The sequence below is a fragment of the Schistocerca piceifrons genome, chromosome 11 (assembly GCF_021461385.2).
Source record: "Schistocerca piceifrons isolate TAMUIC-IGC-003096 chromosome 11, iqSchPice1.1, whole genome shotgun sequence".
Classification (NCBI taxonomy): Eukaryota; Metazoa; Arthropoda; class Insecta; order Orthoptera; family Acrididae; genus Schistocerca; species Schistocerca piceifrons.
In genome coordinates, this window is record NC_060148.1 from 132876718 (window position 1) to 132893625 (window position 16908).

The 16908-nt window shown below is 42.0% G+C and overlaps 1 protein-coding gene across 1 annotated transcript in view; it reads right to left on the minus strand.

Moving 5' to 3' along the window:
- The window catches only part of LOC124719799, a 293431-nt gene that overhangs the window by 87833 nt on the left and 188690 nt on the right, over nt 1–16908 (minus strand). The window contains exon 15 of the mRNA XM_047244994.1: nt 2671–2891. Coding sequence (XP_047100950.1) covers nt 2671–2891 — 221 coding nt within the window. The remainder of the gene's footprint in view (nt 1–2670; nt 2892–16908) is intronic.

A 16908-nucleotide genomic window follows, 5' to 3' on the forward strand; every position in this document is an offset into this window, starting at 1 on the left:
TTCTTTATTTAAAAACAATATCGAAATGTCTTACTTCACGAATTTTACTAGTTTGAATGCAATTTTTTTACATTTCTAGTGGCAACTAAAATCGACCATACGGAAAGTATACGCAATGGACTTTTACCTCTGCAAACTCTTCAAAATTTCGTGCAATGGTTTACTACATTTAATGCTGCACAATAACCGCGTTGAACATCGAAACAAAATTAAGTCATTTATGGGGGGAAGGTATCAGTCAAGAAGATGTGTAAAAATCAAATTTTTGGGCCAAATAGTTTTTGTGAAAACAAATGATAAAGTTTGTCAAAGCAGTCGAAACACCGTGTGTCTGCTCAGGCGAGCAGTGCAGTGATGACAAAATCACGCACATCGCGGAATGCGGGGAGCACGTCCCTGTAGCAGCGAAAGGGTTAAGGCGGCCGTGGTGGCTTTATTTCATAAACTGCGCACTACCCCTAAACGTAAGTTTGCGAACTATATACTATGGCGCTGCTTCTCTTGGCGCATACAACTGGCAACGCAGCAATCTCCCGCATCTGGGCGGGCATGCGCGAACCACCAAGTTAAATGAATTGAACTATAGGAGTCCCTGTATTCACCGACCAAGTGCAGCAGGCGTGGAATTTCATCACACAAGCTGCCATCCTGCACCTATACGATACAACACATGCACGTTTGCGAGCTCACATTCGACATTCTGGTGATTACACCTGTTATTAATGTACCTGCATTTCATATTTGCAGTCTCTTATTTCGTGCTTACATTAACGTGTGATCTTGTAATGTTAATTACTTAAATGTGGTACCTAGACAAATGTATTCCAAAAATTTCATTGCCCTAAATTCATTTTTTTTTTTAATGTGACTTTTCTCCCAGCAGTGTACTATTTTCACACACTGCCGAATGTAGAGTCATCTCTGACTATAAAATTTTGGAGCACAGTTCTAAAAAAAAACAATTAATTAACCCAAGTCCTTTACTCAAAATTGTCAACTGAATCTGAACATTTTTTTTACTAGAAGGGTATGTCAAAGCAATAAGAAAGCATATAAACACATCAAAACAAGTTTTGCATCACCTCGGTTCCAAGAGTTCTGGAACCTGTACAGAAAATTGGAACAGAGATCAACATAATCATCATTTCTTCCCTTTTTATTGCATGTTGTACCACCACGCAGCGACACCTTCAGAGGTAGTGGTCCAGACTGTTGTACACACCGGTACCTCTAATAACCAGTAGCACATGCTCTCGCATTGATGCATGCCTGTATTCATCGTGGCATACTATCCACAAGTTCGTCAAGGCACTGTCGGTCGAGACTGTCCTACTCGTCAATGGTGGTTCGGCGCAGATCCCTCAGAGTGGTTGGTGGGTCACATCATCCATAAACAGCCCTTTTGATTCTATCCCAGGCATGTTCGATAGGGTTCACGTCTGGAGAACATGCTGGCCACTCTAGTCGAGCAATGTCGTTACCTGAAGTAAGTCATTCACAAGATGTGTGTAATGGGGGTGCAAATTGTCATCCGTGAAGACAAATGCCTCTCCAATATCCTGCCGGTACAGTTGCACTATCGGTCAGAGGATGGCATTCACGTATCGTACAGGCATTACGGTGCCTCCTGTGACCACCAGCAGGGAATGTCGGCCCCACATAATGCCACTGCGAAACAGCAGGGAACCTCCACCTTGCTGCACTCTCTGGGCAGTGTGTCTAAGGCGTTCAGCCTGACCGGATTGCCTATAAACACGACTCTGACGATTGTCCGGTTGAAGGCATACGTGACACTCATTGGTGGAGAGAACGTGATGCCAATCCTGAGCAGTCCAATAGGCATGTTGTTGGGCCCACCTGCACCATGTTGCACGGTGTCGTGGTGCAAAGATGGACCTCGCCATGTACGTCGGAAGTGAAGTTGCGCATCATGCAGCCTATTGCGCACAGTTTGAGTTGTAACACGACGTCCTGTGGCTGCACGAAAAGCATTGTTCAACACGGTGGCGTTGCTGTCAGGGTTCCTCCGAGCCATAATCCGTAGGTAGCAGTCATCCACTGCAGTAGTAGCCCTGGGGCGGCCTGAGCAAGGCATGTAATTGATAGTTCCTGTATCTCCGTATTTCCTCCACGTCTCAATAACATTGCTTTTTGTTCACTCCGAGATGCACGGACACTTTCCTTGTTGAGAGCCCTTCCTGCCCCAAAGTAACAATGCAGATTCACACGCAATCGAACCACGGTACGAGCATCTAGGCACGGTTGAACTACAGACAACATTAGCCGTGAACCTCTTTCCTGGTGGAATGACTGGAACTGATCGGCTGTCAGACCCCTAGGTCTAATAGGCACTGCTCGTGCACTGTTGTTTACATCTTTGAGCGGGTTTAGTGACATCTCTGAACAGTCAAGGGGACTGTGTCTGTGATACAATATCCACAGTCAACATCTATCTTCAGAAGTACTGGGAACTGGGGTTATGCAGAACTTTTTTGATGTGTGTATTTTTATGAATATAAAATGTTAATAAAATTACAACATAATAGTTCCAGACATGTGGTACTTCATCAAGATTTCTACGAATCTGATGGCTATAAATTCACACGAGTGCCAATAAGCACCGCCACCAACTTTGAGAGAAACACTGTAGGACCAGTAGACGCGACTCACTTGAGTATGAAGAAGGCGGGGCGCCACGGCTCGTCCTCGGAGGCGCGCGCCATCAGGTATCCCTGTCGCTGCGGGCCCAGGGGGGTCGAGGGGGGGCTCAGCTGCTCGTCCTGGACACGCACCAGCGCGTAGTGCACCATCTCCTCCACCTGCGGCACACCCACCGACTCTGACAACTGTACGAGCGAAGGAAACGCTGCCGTGTGGCTACTAAAGTTATTCTATAGGCAAACAATTATCAAAGTGTTACAGCTTTGTTTGCAATGCAACTACAATCACTTAAATAACAACTCAAGTTATTATATCAAAAAACAGGAAAAGTTAAAGTGTCCACACCTGAGTCATACAACATCAGATTACATCGTATTCTGTGGATCCTGCAGAACGTGGTCTGACAGGTGTTAAAGAAAACAATCTAGGAGGAGCATTCGACAATTAATGCAACAAATTCTTGGTCTGAAAGTGGTTTAGTCAGGACCCCAATACACCATACTGTATTTACTCGAATCTAAGCTGCACTTTTCTTCTGGTTTTTGTAATCCAAAAAACAGCCTGCCGCTTAGAATCGAGTGCAAAGTAAGCGGAAGTTCTGAAAAATGTTGTTAGGTGCCGCCACAACTAACTTCTGCCGTCGAATACATGTAGCGCTACACAGGCATGCTTTGTAGGCACAAAGATAAATACTGGTGCCAAAACCTCTGCGTCAGCAAATAAATTAAAAAAAAAAGTGGAAGACAAACTTTTTCTCCGCCCCGAGTTTCGACCACTGCATTTTCATACATTATCTAACGAAGTAAATACAAATTCCGAATTGTTCATATTCGAATGTAGCAGCATTTCAATGTATTACGAAAAGCCGACTGGCAAGACTATTTGGGATGTTTGTCAATATGGCCAACTCTACGTTCTGAATTTTTTCCTACCTGTGAGAAGAGATGGTTGCTAATAGGAACTTTTATGAATTGTGAATGACATGCAGTATTCTCTTCACCATAAGAATAATACAAATATTTTGCCATGTATTCTTTCGTTTTTGCTGCTATCTCATTTAAATCCTGTATGCCTAATAAACTACGAAACCAGTGTGAGACAACAGCAAACACGGAAGAATATACATATCATGTCATGTTTGTATTTGTATTATTCTTATGCCTAATAGTGATACAGTCAGAAATGAAGCACGGCAATTGACTAGATTTTTAAATATAAGATGACTATAATTTCTGTGCAGAATGTAATGTACAAAAGAGGCGTCTGCAAAGATTTTCAAACGGAGAAAAATTTTCGCTAAAATCTCGTTCAGAACATCTCCTATCATACGCAGTCTATTATTTGGTTCTTGTTGATCATTATCAAAGAAATCAGCAGGGTAAGTAACAACAAATAGCAGTCTCTTGCCATTGTTTCGCTAATGAGACGATTCTTCTCATTTTTTTAAAAAACTGTAAACGGCGGTAGTGCGCACAAAAGCAAGCCATGCCGCGAGCGGCGACAGGCGGTAAACACTCATTGTCAGAATGTGACAAACAATGTATGACACAGTACAATAATGCATTTTCAGCTTAGAGTGACGTAAACACCTATAACAAAGAGAACGGCGCTTATCAGATCAAAGAAAAATAAGCAATCAATTCAAACCAGATGAAGCACGTGAAAAAGGTAGGGTACCCGTATAAATACGGACGGAGCGCCTGACGCATGGCAGTGGCTACCTGGTAAAGTTGAACTGCTAAGCTTACGACTCGAACCAAACTACTGTAGTTGTATCGTCATTCATTCGACCTAAATTGTGCCTCATATTACAATGGACCAGCTTTGTTTTGATTTGGAGGTGCGGCCTAAAACTCCTCTCTCCCCTTGAACTTCGAGTCTCAAATTTCAGGTACGGCTTAGATTCGGGAAAATTTTTTTTCCTCAACTTCGAGTCTCATTTTTCAGGTGCGGCTTAGATTCGAGTGCGGCTTAGATTCGAGTAAATACGGTAATATTCCTCTTCTTTTCACTACAAAACGCTATTCTTCAACATAATCTCTGTCCAATGTGACAGCCTTATGCCACCTAACTGGGAGGGTCTGTATGTTCACACGGTACCACTGCACCGGTCAAAGTCGGAGCCGATATCTTCCTGCATCGATAACCTCTCCATCACCCATGTGCTGTTTCCTGTGGAGTGCGGCCTTTGTTGGGCCAAACAGATGGAAGTTGGAAGGTGCACAATCTGGGCTGTAGGGGTGATGAAGAAAACTGTCCGATGAAGTTTTGTGGTGCGCACACTCGTGTGAGACCTCGTGCTGTCTTGGAGGAGATGATGTTCAGTCGCAATTTCACAGTGACAAACATGCTCGAGTCGATTTCTCAGTTTCCTGACGGTAGCACATTACACTTCTGAGTGAATCGTTCCACTGTGAGGGGGGCATCAAACAGAATAACTCCTTCAGAGGCCAAGATGACTGTCACCACAACTTTATTATCTGAGGATATGGCTTTCAAAGTTTTCTGCAGAGAGGAGGTTGTGGGGCAGCACACTTTAGATTGCTGTTTTGTTTCTGGTTCGAACTAATGAACCCACGTTTAGATGTCTGTGACAATGTTCGATATAAAACTGTCACGATCAGCCTCATAGCATGCAAGCAACTCCGCACAGGACGTCCTCCGTTGCTCTTTATGACCTTCTGTTAGGGAATCAGCTAATATGAGATTGTCTCTTCGTTCCAACTTTCCAGGAGTCACAGTCGTGTGTGGCCAGCTGGTACACGGGGGATCGGATAGGTATGCACGACTTCGTTGCCACGGTGACAGAAGAGTCACTTGACGACTCGTCGTGCTTTTGTCAGTCAGGTTTCTGTAGAAATTCTGGAAGCACGTAAGAATCTCTGTAATGCTCTGGTTTTCCACCAAATGAAACTCGATGACACCTCTCCGCTTGGAATGCACTCCTGTTAAGCACACCATTTTGAAGACTACGTATAGTGCAGCTACCTATTGGAAATTCATGAAACTATAGGGGCTGAACTGGGAATATCCCACAACAAACTCTGTAGTTTTTCAGCTGAAAATCTCGTAGGAGAAAAAGTTGCATTGGCTCACTTATTGAACTCCACTCGTATCCCAGAGAAGTTGAACAGTCATTACAGCATTCCGACAACTCTTTACACACACTTCATGAAAATGTCAAAAAATAGTACCATGTATCACTGTTACTTTGAAGTGTAGTGCATAATTCAGGACAGGTTACTTAGCCTGCCATTTCTGATGTGTAACTTACTTTTTGAGGTCCGCTGATATTAAAGGCAACTGTCTCACAGTTGGTATGCATGTGACAGCATACACTGCCTAATACATTCTGAAATACTACATCCCCCCCCCCCCCCCCCAACCCAATTAAAAAAAAAAAAAAAAAACATTCTGGGGCTCATCCTCAAGTTCTATTGGTGACAGAAAGGTAGGGTGAAAAGTCCTCAGGTGAGAGACCATATGTATGCCTGACAGATGGACTGTCTTACTGTAACTATCCTACAATACAGGGTCAAATTTTGAATATTACTCGTGTCCTCTAGCTTAGGCACATGGAGCAAATCATGTTGGTTTGTTTTGCATTAGATGTGGTCCACAGTTCCCCTTAAGGAGCTCACGGAGGCACCATTTAGTTCACGGGTGGTTCCTGAGGAAACTTGATAAACGTGCTTTTGAGTATCAAAACTGAGCTGCAGATTCCACGATAACTATGCACAGCACGTAGCTAAAATTTTTGTAATATATTCCTCAGATCTCAATCCGAAACTCTGAACATTTTAATGATACCTTTATTCATCTCTGAGATGCAGAGGTTCAACGTTACCTTACATGTACATATAAAATATGTATGTAAATTCCAATGTGAGACGAAATCTAAATAATAAACAACTGCACCAAATTGCTAAAATTTTAATGAGATAATATCTATCTCTAAATATTTATCTAGAAGTGCCATCTTCCTATTTTCAAAAATCTTTATCTGTTATCAGGAACACCTCAAAGACACGGTTTTTGGATACCAAGACCAAGCCTTGGATTCCAAGACAGCTATCTGCAGCAAGTGGCTGTAATTTTTACAATATATTGCCAAGACCCCAACTAACAATGTTGAAAATTTTCTTGATATCTTTGTCAGTTTCTGAGATAAAAAGTTTCAGAGTTAGCCTGGTTGCACATGTAGAATTTACATGTAAAAAACAGTGTGAATGAAAATGTAGTTTATAAAGTGATGTAGCATGGAGAAATATGCTGAAAAGTGTCTCCATTCTCATCAGAATGGTTCTGAACATCCCATGGTGTAGTACTGAAACACAGGAAATTTTTTTGTGCATGTAAAATTCAGTCTGAGGTGTAAAATTAGTTTCGCATTCTTTCAATTTCATACAACTAAAAACTATCAAAGTTTTACTGACTCACAAAGCTCTTTTCATATAAGCAACATGTCTTGCTGTACCAGTGGAAAGACAGGAACTGGCAGAAAACGTTCCTATTGCAGCATGAAAAAGGCAAATATGCTCCTCTCTATTACAAGACTGACTGAACAGTGGGGTACCAACTGCCTCATTCTACCTTCTTCAGCACCTACACTATGTGATCAAAAGTATCCAGACACCCTCAAAACCATATATTTTCCATACTAGGTGCATTGTGCTGCCACCTACTGCCAGGTACTCCATATCAGCAACCTCAGTAGTCATTAGACACCGTGAGAGAGCAGAATGGTGCGCTCTGTGGAACTTACAGACTTCGAATGTGGTCAGGTGATTGGGTGTCACTTGTGTCATATGTCTGTATGCGAAATTTCCACTCTCATAAATATCCTAGATCCACTGTTTCTGATGTGATAGTGAAGTCGAAATGTGAAGGGACACGTACAGCAAAAAAGCACACAGTCGACCTTGTCTGTTGACTGACAGAGACCCCTGACAGCTGAAGAAGGTCCTAATTTGTAATAGGAAGACATCTATCCAGACCATCAAATACGAATTCCATACTTCGTCAGGATCCACTGCAAGTACTATGACAGTTGGGCAGGAGATGAGAAAACTTGGATTTCATGGTCGAGCGGCTGTTCATAAGCCACACATCACACCGGTAAATGCCAAACGACACCTGACTCGATGGAAGGAGCATAAACATTGGATGATTGGACAGTGGAAAAATGTTGTGTGGAGTGACAAATCACGGTACACAATGTGGCGATCCAATGGTAGGGTATGGATACAGCAAATGCCCAGTGAACGTCATCTGCCAGTGTGTGTAGTGCCAACAGTAAAATTTGGAAGAGATGGTGTTATGGTGTGGTGTGGTCATGTTTTTCATGGAAGGGGCTTACACCCCTTGTTGTTTTGTATGGCACTATCACAGCACAGGCCTACATTGATGTTGTAAGCACCTTCTCGCTTCCCACTGTTGAAGGGCAATTCGGGGATTGCGATTGCGATTGCATCTTTCAACACGATCGAGCACCTGTTCATAACAGACAGCCTGTGTCAGAGAGGTTACATGACAATAACATCCCTGTAATGGACTGGCCTGCACAGAGTCCTGATCTGAATCCTATAGAACACCTTTGAGATGTTTTGGAATGCTGACTTCGTGCCAGGCATCACCAACCAACATCGATACTTCTCCTTAGTGCAGCACTCCGTGGAGAATGGGCTGCCATTCCCCAAGAAACCTTCCAGCAAGTGATTGAACGTATGCATGCGAGAGTGGAAGCTGTCATCAAGGTTAAGGGTGGGCCAACACCATATTCAATTCCAGCATTACCGATGGAGTGCACCGTGGACTTTTAAGTCATTTTCAGCCAGGTGTCTGTATACTTATGATCACACAGTGTATAAAGATTTTTCAAAAACATTTAACATGCAAACATATTTGTGCTTTTTCATGCTGAGAGAAAAGGAGAAAGTGGCAGTAGGAAAGTGACAGAAAAGTAATAAATACCGGAAGATGATATACAGTGGTTATGGTAAAGAAGGAGCGAAGGAGACAATGAGATTGAGAGAGAAAGAGAGGGACACAGTGGCAGTGGAACAGAGCTGGGAAAGGAATGAAGGAGACACTGCGGGGGAAGGGGGGGAGGGGATGAACAGAAAGAGAAAGAGAAAGTGGAAGTGAGAGTGAGTGAGAGACAGTAATAATGAGAGACAGTCTTTGGCAATGGCAATGGGGAAGGAAGAGATAGTGACTGTGAGAAGAGGCAGCAGCAATGGGAATAATGAATGAGACAGCAGCAGTAAGAGAGAGCAAAAGAGAGACTTTGACAGTGAGTGGAGTGGTAGAAGAAGAGAATGAAGGAGACTGTGGCTGTAGGACAGAAGACTGTAACAGTTAGAGAGAGACAAAGATATGTTGACAATAAGTTGGGCTGAATGAGTGACTGAGAATGTGGAAGTGGAAGTGGATTTCCAGTGAAGGACTAGTGATGTGAGGGTGATACAGTAAGGGGAGTTTGTGAGAGTTTGATGTGAGCTGCACATTAAAAAAAGAGTGCGGGTATATTTGCACGTCAAAATTTTTGGGAAAATTTGTAAAGATACTGACGACGGTAGAATGAGGAAGCCGGTACTCAGAGTCTTTTAATAATCGGAAGCACATTCATCCTTTTTGTGCTCAGATGTTTCGCCAGTCACGAGGAACGACCCAAAACTGTCGATCGTTGCCACTAGACTTTTGTAAACTCAAAGGAAGATGAGCTGACCACAAATAATGTGAAGTCAGTAGTCCCATTAGTTTTGTGTGGGAATTTTTTATGCAACATGTTTTAGAGGAAGAACACAAAATTCATATTTTGTGTACAAGAAAGGTAAACACGCCAAGTTGGTAAACACGCCAAGTTGGCAAACTGCCTCTTATAGAAGAATGAAAACAATTCAGATACCCTGCGTAAAAGGACCCACAAAATTTCCCTGAAATACAAAGAAATTGTACCACTATATATGAATGTGTTACAACTAATAATGAATTTTGTAAATTAATTGTTGACCTATGTCTCTCTCGACTTTTCGCTCTCAGATATCGTGGTGTAGTGCTAAAGGGCATCCCTGGAAACTGAGAGGTCGGGGGATTGAGAGCCTCCACCTCTTGTGGACAATGTGAGGAGTTGCCAGGAATAACATGTGGTTCAGATTCCGTGTCAAATTGCAGGTCCCTTTCCCCAGTTGAATAACTGTGGTAGATAAGAAACATGCAAGTCATGTGGTAGATAAGAAACACGAAATTGTGCAGTAGATTAGAGACACCCGAGTCACTGAAGTGGCATCCAATTGAAGACCTCGCACCTGGCCATTTTTATTACTCTTTACCTTTTCCCGTTTTTGAGAAACGAGCTCTCACCTTTCCTGTTTCTCATTTCTAGTTGCAATGAAAATGAAAATATGACGACAATAAATAGCACAATTCCACACCAGAAGATTCTGACATATTGTACAAAAGCCTCAATGTAACAAATAATGTTGAATAATAAGGATGGAAATTGTAAGGGTACAAACCCTCTGCACCAACTTCATAAAATGAGTGAGTCCAGCTGTCGTCTCAGGTCCCATAATTTGATAGTATCAGAAGCTCATGTACAGGTAAGTCCGTGATTTTCAGACTCTCCCCAGTGATGCGGCATAGCATTGTATTGACAACATTACGAAGAGGATAGATTGGTACACACCACATGATGTAGTTTTCAATGTGACAGGGTCAGCAGCTGCGATGAATTTTTTGAACGATTTTGTAATGCCTTCAGCTGCCATTCTCTTTATTTAATGTACAATTGTACAATTTTAGCCTTAGGCCAAAAAAAAAAATACTTGAAAATGGCCTAAGGGTAAAACTGTACAATCACACTCGAAATAAAGAGAACGGCAGCTGAAGGTATCACAAAATCATTCAAAATAGTGGAGTGTGTCACAGACAGGCACTACAAAAAGACAGCGAAGCAACCCCTAACGTGGTTCAGATTCACTGATGACATCTTCAGGATCTGGATTGAGGCTGAGGACACCCTATCCACATTCCTTGAGGACCACAACACCGTCTCCCCCATTCGTTTCACCTGGTCCTCCTGAACCCGACAACCACCTCCCTCAATGTTGACCTCCACTTCAAAGATAGCTACATCAGTACCTCCATCCATATCAAACCTACCAACCACTAGCAATACCTCCATTCAACTACTGCCACAAGAAGTCCCTAGCATACAGCCTAGCCACACAGACTGCAATTACCCTCCTACCTGTGTACAGAGACAGATCTCCTATGCCTTATCTCTCCAGTCAATTCCCGCCATCCAAAGTCTCAGCACTCGGTCACAGAGGAGCATCGACATTGTGACTCAGCACCACTCGGGACTGGAGCAACTGAATTGTATCGTCTACCTGGGTTTTGACTACCTCTTGTCGTGCCTTGAAATGAGGAATGTCCTACCCGCTATCCTTCCGACCCCTCCCACAGTGCTATTCTGCCACCCACTGAATCTACGTCATATCCTCATCCGTCCTTACTCCACCTTTGCTCCTAACCGCTTACCTTCTCTCTTTGTACCGTTTCTTTTGCCGATCTTTCCTCTTATTTCCTCCTTCTTCGTACTGCGGCTATATTCCGGGTTTTAAATGCAGAAATGTGTGTGGTGATTCACGATGTCATAGTGCTGTGAGGGAGCGTCACTCGTGCCTTTGGTTTGAGAAGACTGATGACTGAAGTACGAACATTTCTCAAAAGAAAAACAGGTATGTGCTCTCTTTTCTTTTAAAACTATAAATAGTAGCGTAGCTAGTACTATCTGTCATTCTACTAAACTGAGTGAACATGACACCACTGATGAAGTTTCAATCTCAAAAGAAGTTTATTAATACCAGTTAGCTGAAATAAAGAAACTCATCCAATCCTGAAGTCACTCACAGTTAGAGTAATTAGTTTCTGGTGTGTGTGTGTGTGTGTGTGTGTGTGTGTGTGTGTGTAGTGGTCACTGATACTTAAAAGATCATTTCAGTAATTCTATCACTGTCCGTTTATGAGTTACTAAGCAACGTATCAACAAGCTGACTACGCAACGATTAATATCTGTCGTATCCTGACAGTAAATCGCTTCTCGCTTGCTTTAAACATCAAGACGATTACTATGCCGCTCATGTAAGTCGTTCATAGTTATTATCAAGCTAATGTCCATAAATTGCATTTAATGTTACTGAATCCTACACGTGACGATAACGCCCGATATCCAACCGCACGTCTTAAACTCCGTGCCGATATTTGAGAATTCTTGTGCAATTTGTTTGCACCAACGTCTGGCCATGGTTCTCTAGAATAATTTTTAAATCAACCCCGGGTTGTAAACTAACAATTATATGCCCATTCGTCAAAGTTACAGGAGATCCGCACTCGACTACTCGATCGCACCCTCGAGCAACACGGAAGTTTTTGTTCTTACAAAGAGAAAACATATCATGCGTAATGCAACAACACGATTTGCTAAGTCAAAACATATTTATATCTAGATCATTAAAACTCATTACCTATTAAATGTAGTACATAATTAAATTCTTTACTCTGCAAATACTCAATAAAATTTAGAAATTAATTACATGTATAAAAAAAAATTCTCAAGTTGATACGATGTCACGGGTCACTAGTTGTTTCGACTCCCCTACACTCAACACAAAATAGATCGGACTATATTGGACATACTCGTGTAATGCTACAGGCTCATATCCCAATAACAGACCTAGATGCAAGACCTGCCCCATACATTCTCCCTCCATCAGCTACTCCAGTCCAGTCACATGCATTACCTATCCCAAAGGCTGGGCTATCTGTGAAGCCAGTCACGTGATCTACAAGCTAAGCTGCAACCACTGTGCTGCACTCTACGTAGGCATGACAAATGACAAGCTGTCTGTCCACACAAATGGCTAATGAAGCAGCCGGATCGTCCAGTTGCTGAGCACACTGCCTGCTACCACATTCCTCACTTCAATGACAGCTTCACGGACTGTGCCATGTGGATTCTTCCTAGCAATGCCAGCTTTTCTGAATTGTGCAGGTTGGAAATCTCCCTGTCATGTGTCCTATGTCCCTGTAACCCTTCTGACTTCAACCTTCGTTAGTCATTGCCATTCCACTTATCACCTTCCCTATTTCCACTCCTGCATTACACTGCCACCAATGCACCCCTTCCCCCTCCTCCCCCCCCCCCCCCCCTGTCCGCCATCTAATCTTTCAACTGCACCTAGCTGCCTTACCCTCTCTCCACATCATCCCTGTATGCTCCCTCAAGCAGCACTTTATGGTCCCCCACCCCTACCCTGCTATTCTTACCCCTCCCTGCCCCAGCTGCCTCCTTACCCCCACCACTCAGACTGCTTCTCCCATCGTGCACAGTTATTCGCATTCTGGCCTCAGCAGCCAGAGACAGTGGTCATGTGTGTGCGAGTTGCATTTGCATGAATGTATATAATAGAGGGAAACATTCCACGTGGGAAAAATATATCTAAAAACAAAGATGCTGTAACTTACCAAACAAAAGCTTTGGTATGTTGATAGGACACAATAAAAGACACACAAACATACACACAAATTTCGAGCTTTCGCAACCCAAGGTTGCTTCATCAGGAAAGAGGGAAGGAGAGGGAAAGACAAAAGGATGTGGGTTTTAAGGGAGAGGGTAAGGAGTCATTCCAGTCCCAGGAGCAGAAAGACTTACCTTAGGGGGAAAAAAAGGACAGGTATACACTCGCGCACACGCTCACACGCACTCGCACACACGCGCACACGCACACACACACACACATTATCCATCCGCACATATACAGACACAGGCAGACATATGTAAAAAAATATGTCTGCCGGTGTCTGTATATGTGTGGATGGATACGTGTACGTGTGTGTGTGTGTGTGTGTGTGTGTGTGTGTGTGTGTGTGTGTGTGTGTGTGTGTGTATACCTGTCCCTTTTCCCCCCCTAAGGTAAATCTTTCCGCTCCTGGGATTGGAATGACTCCTTACCCTCTCCCTTAAAACTCACATCCTTTCGTCTTTCCCTCTTTCCTGATGAAGCAACCGTGGGTTGCGAAAGCTTGAAATTTGTGTGTGTGTGTGTTTGTGTTTGTTATTGTTTCTATCAACGTACCAACGCTTTCGTTTGGTAAGTTACAGAATCTGGGAAAAATATATCTAAAAACAAAGATGATGTAACTTACCAAACGAAAGCATTGGCATGTTGATAGACACACAAACACACACACAAACAAAATTCAAGCTTTCGCAACCAACGGTTGCTTCGTCAGGAATATTTCTCTGGCTTCACCTTATTAATCCCATCTGATGTATACTTTAAGTCTAACAACTGTGTCATTTTGTCACTGTTAGGTGAAAACTGAAGCAGATGTAACATCCAGTATGTCCACACAGTCATTGAAAATTGAGTTGTAGCTCTGAGATGTGTTGGACAGCAAACAGAATATAAAATTTTTGAATGATGGTGGTATATTAGTAATTAACAATCCCTACTTTAGGAGTCACAGTCATGGGTAGCCCACAACTTAATGTTTATTAATAACATACTGTAACACACATCCATTTTGACCTGCTTACTGTATTTGCCACATCCAAAAAGTTAAGTAATTTAGAGAAGAAAGAAAGAATAATAATTTTTTTAAAAAATGGGTCTAAAGTATGAAACTGGGATTTGGAAACTGCGAAGCAACGAGGTTTGAGGATATAATAGATACAATGGGAAAGTGGAAGTTTATATTTCAAGGCCACTTAAAAATAATGGAAAAAATATTAAACTCCTTTGATAAAAATCCAAAAAGCCAATTTTCCTGGTTTATAAAAGTTAGTAAATATGCACAGGAGTTTGGAAAAAAAACAAAGATGTAGAAAACAGACAGAAATTGAGGGAAAAGGTAGGAAAAAATGAAGGATTTCCCAAAGAAAACATGCAGGAAGAGAAGAGGGTCATGGGCAGAAGAAAGAAGGGAAAGGCACAGAGCTAGAGTGGAGAATTTCTGGGAAGAAGAAGAAGAAGAAGAAGAAGAAGAAAAGAAAAATAATGTGATATAAATCAGCAGTTTGATGAAGTAGAGTACTGGGCAAATTTGAACAACAACAGAATTAGAAACCACAGTCCAAATATTCTGATAAATACTAGGAAGATTGGCTATTAAGTACTCTTTTACTTTTAACTTTTGCTAATTTCTAATGTCCTGCATGTCATCTTCGCTAACCTGTCATAGAATTTTGCACAAGAATATGAAACTCCATATTGGATCCTATAGAGGAATGCACAGTCTATATGAAAATTACTTGGCTGCAAGGTGTTGTGGTTGGAAACTGCAGAGCCGTATACGTCAAACTATGTATTTACATAACTTTAAACAGACCTGTCAGCTGTCCATGTACTGGCAAAGCAAAATGTAGCCAATTCAAATACTTGACTTACGGGGGTATTTACACTCCTGAGTTCAAATATTCTGATAAAATGTAAAATGACAGGATTTGTTTTTGAATATTGGATATTTTTGATTTCCTGTCTGATATCTATCGGGTAGGTTGAAGTAAGATATAGTGGGAATTAGTGAAGTGTAGTGGCAGGAAGAACAGGTCTTATGGTCAAGTGAATACAGGGTTATAAATAGAAAGTCAAATAGAGAGAGGTAATACAGGAGTAGGCCTAATCATGATTAAGAAAATAGGAATGTGGTCAAAGCTCTATGATCACCATAGTGAATGCATTATTGTAACTGAGATGGACACAAAGCCCACAAGCACCACAGGAGCACAAGTTTATGTGCCAACTTGCTCCACAGATGATGGTGATGATGATGATGATGATGATGATGATGATACTGAATAAATGTATGAGGAGATACAAGGAATTATTCAGATAGCTTTGGGAGATGAAAATTTAATTATGATGGAGGGCTGGAATTTGACAGTAGGAGTAGGAAGAGAAGGAAAATATTAGAACATAGCCTGGGGGAAAGGAACAGATGAATATGCTGCCTGGGTGAATTCTGCACAGCACTAATTCGATCATCATGAATACTTGGTTTAAGAATCAATAAGAATACTGTATGCTTGGAAAAGAACTGGTGACATTCTAAGGTTTCACATAGTTCATATAATGGTAAAAATCAAACAATAGAAAATCTAGGATGGAATGTAACAATATTATGAAAAGAAAAGTTGCTACTCATCCTATGGCGGAGATGCTGCATTGCAGATAGGCACAGCTATCAGGTAGTAAGGTCTTTGTCAAAAACAGACAACACACACACACACACACACACACACACACACACACACACACACACACACACACATGCAAATGCAACTCATACATATGACTGTGGCAACTGAGGCCTCAGTTGCCTGAGATTGCATTTGCGTGGGTGAGTTATGTTTGTGTGTTTTTGATAAAGCTCTATTTGTGACAGTCATTTTCTTGTGCCTATCTGCAACTCAGCATCTCTGCTATATGGTGAGTAGCAACTTTCCTTTTCATAATACCGGGTGATCAAAAAGTCAGTATAAATTTGAAACCTTAATAAACCATGGAATAATGTAGATAGACAGGTAAAAATTGACACACATGCTTGGAATGACATGGGGTTTTATTATGGGAAAAAAAAATGTTCACAAAATGTCCGACAGATGCACGTCGTTTGGTGATGATCATGTGCTCAGCCGCCACTTTCGTCATGCTTGACCTCCCAGGTCCCCATACCTCAGTCGTGCGATTATTGGCTTTGGGGTTACCTGAAGTTGCAAGTGTATCGCGATCGACCGACATCTCTAGGTATCCTGAAAGACAACATCCGATGCCAATGCCTCACCGTAACTCCGGACATGCTTTACAGTGCTGTTCACAACATTATTCCTCGACTACAGCTATTACTGAGGAATGATGGTGGACGTATTGAGCATTTCCTGTAAAGAACATAATCTTTGCTTTGTCTTAGTTTATTATGCTAATTATTGCTACGCTGATCAAATGAAGCGCCATCAGTCAGACATTTTTTGAACGTTTGTATTTTTTTGGTTCTAATAAAACCCCATGCCATTCCAAACATGTGTGTCAATTTGTACCTCTCTATCTACAGTATTCCGTGATTTATTTAGTTTTCAAATTTATACTGACTTTTTGATCACCCGGTATTATAATGTAATGGTAAGACAGATTTTCAGTTTCAGGACATTTCCAGCGGGAGATTTCGGCTCTGAATGCA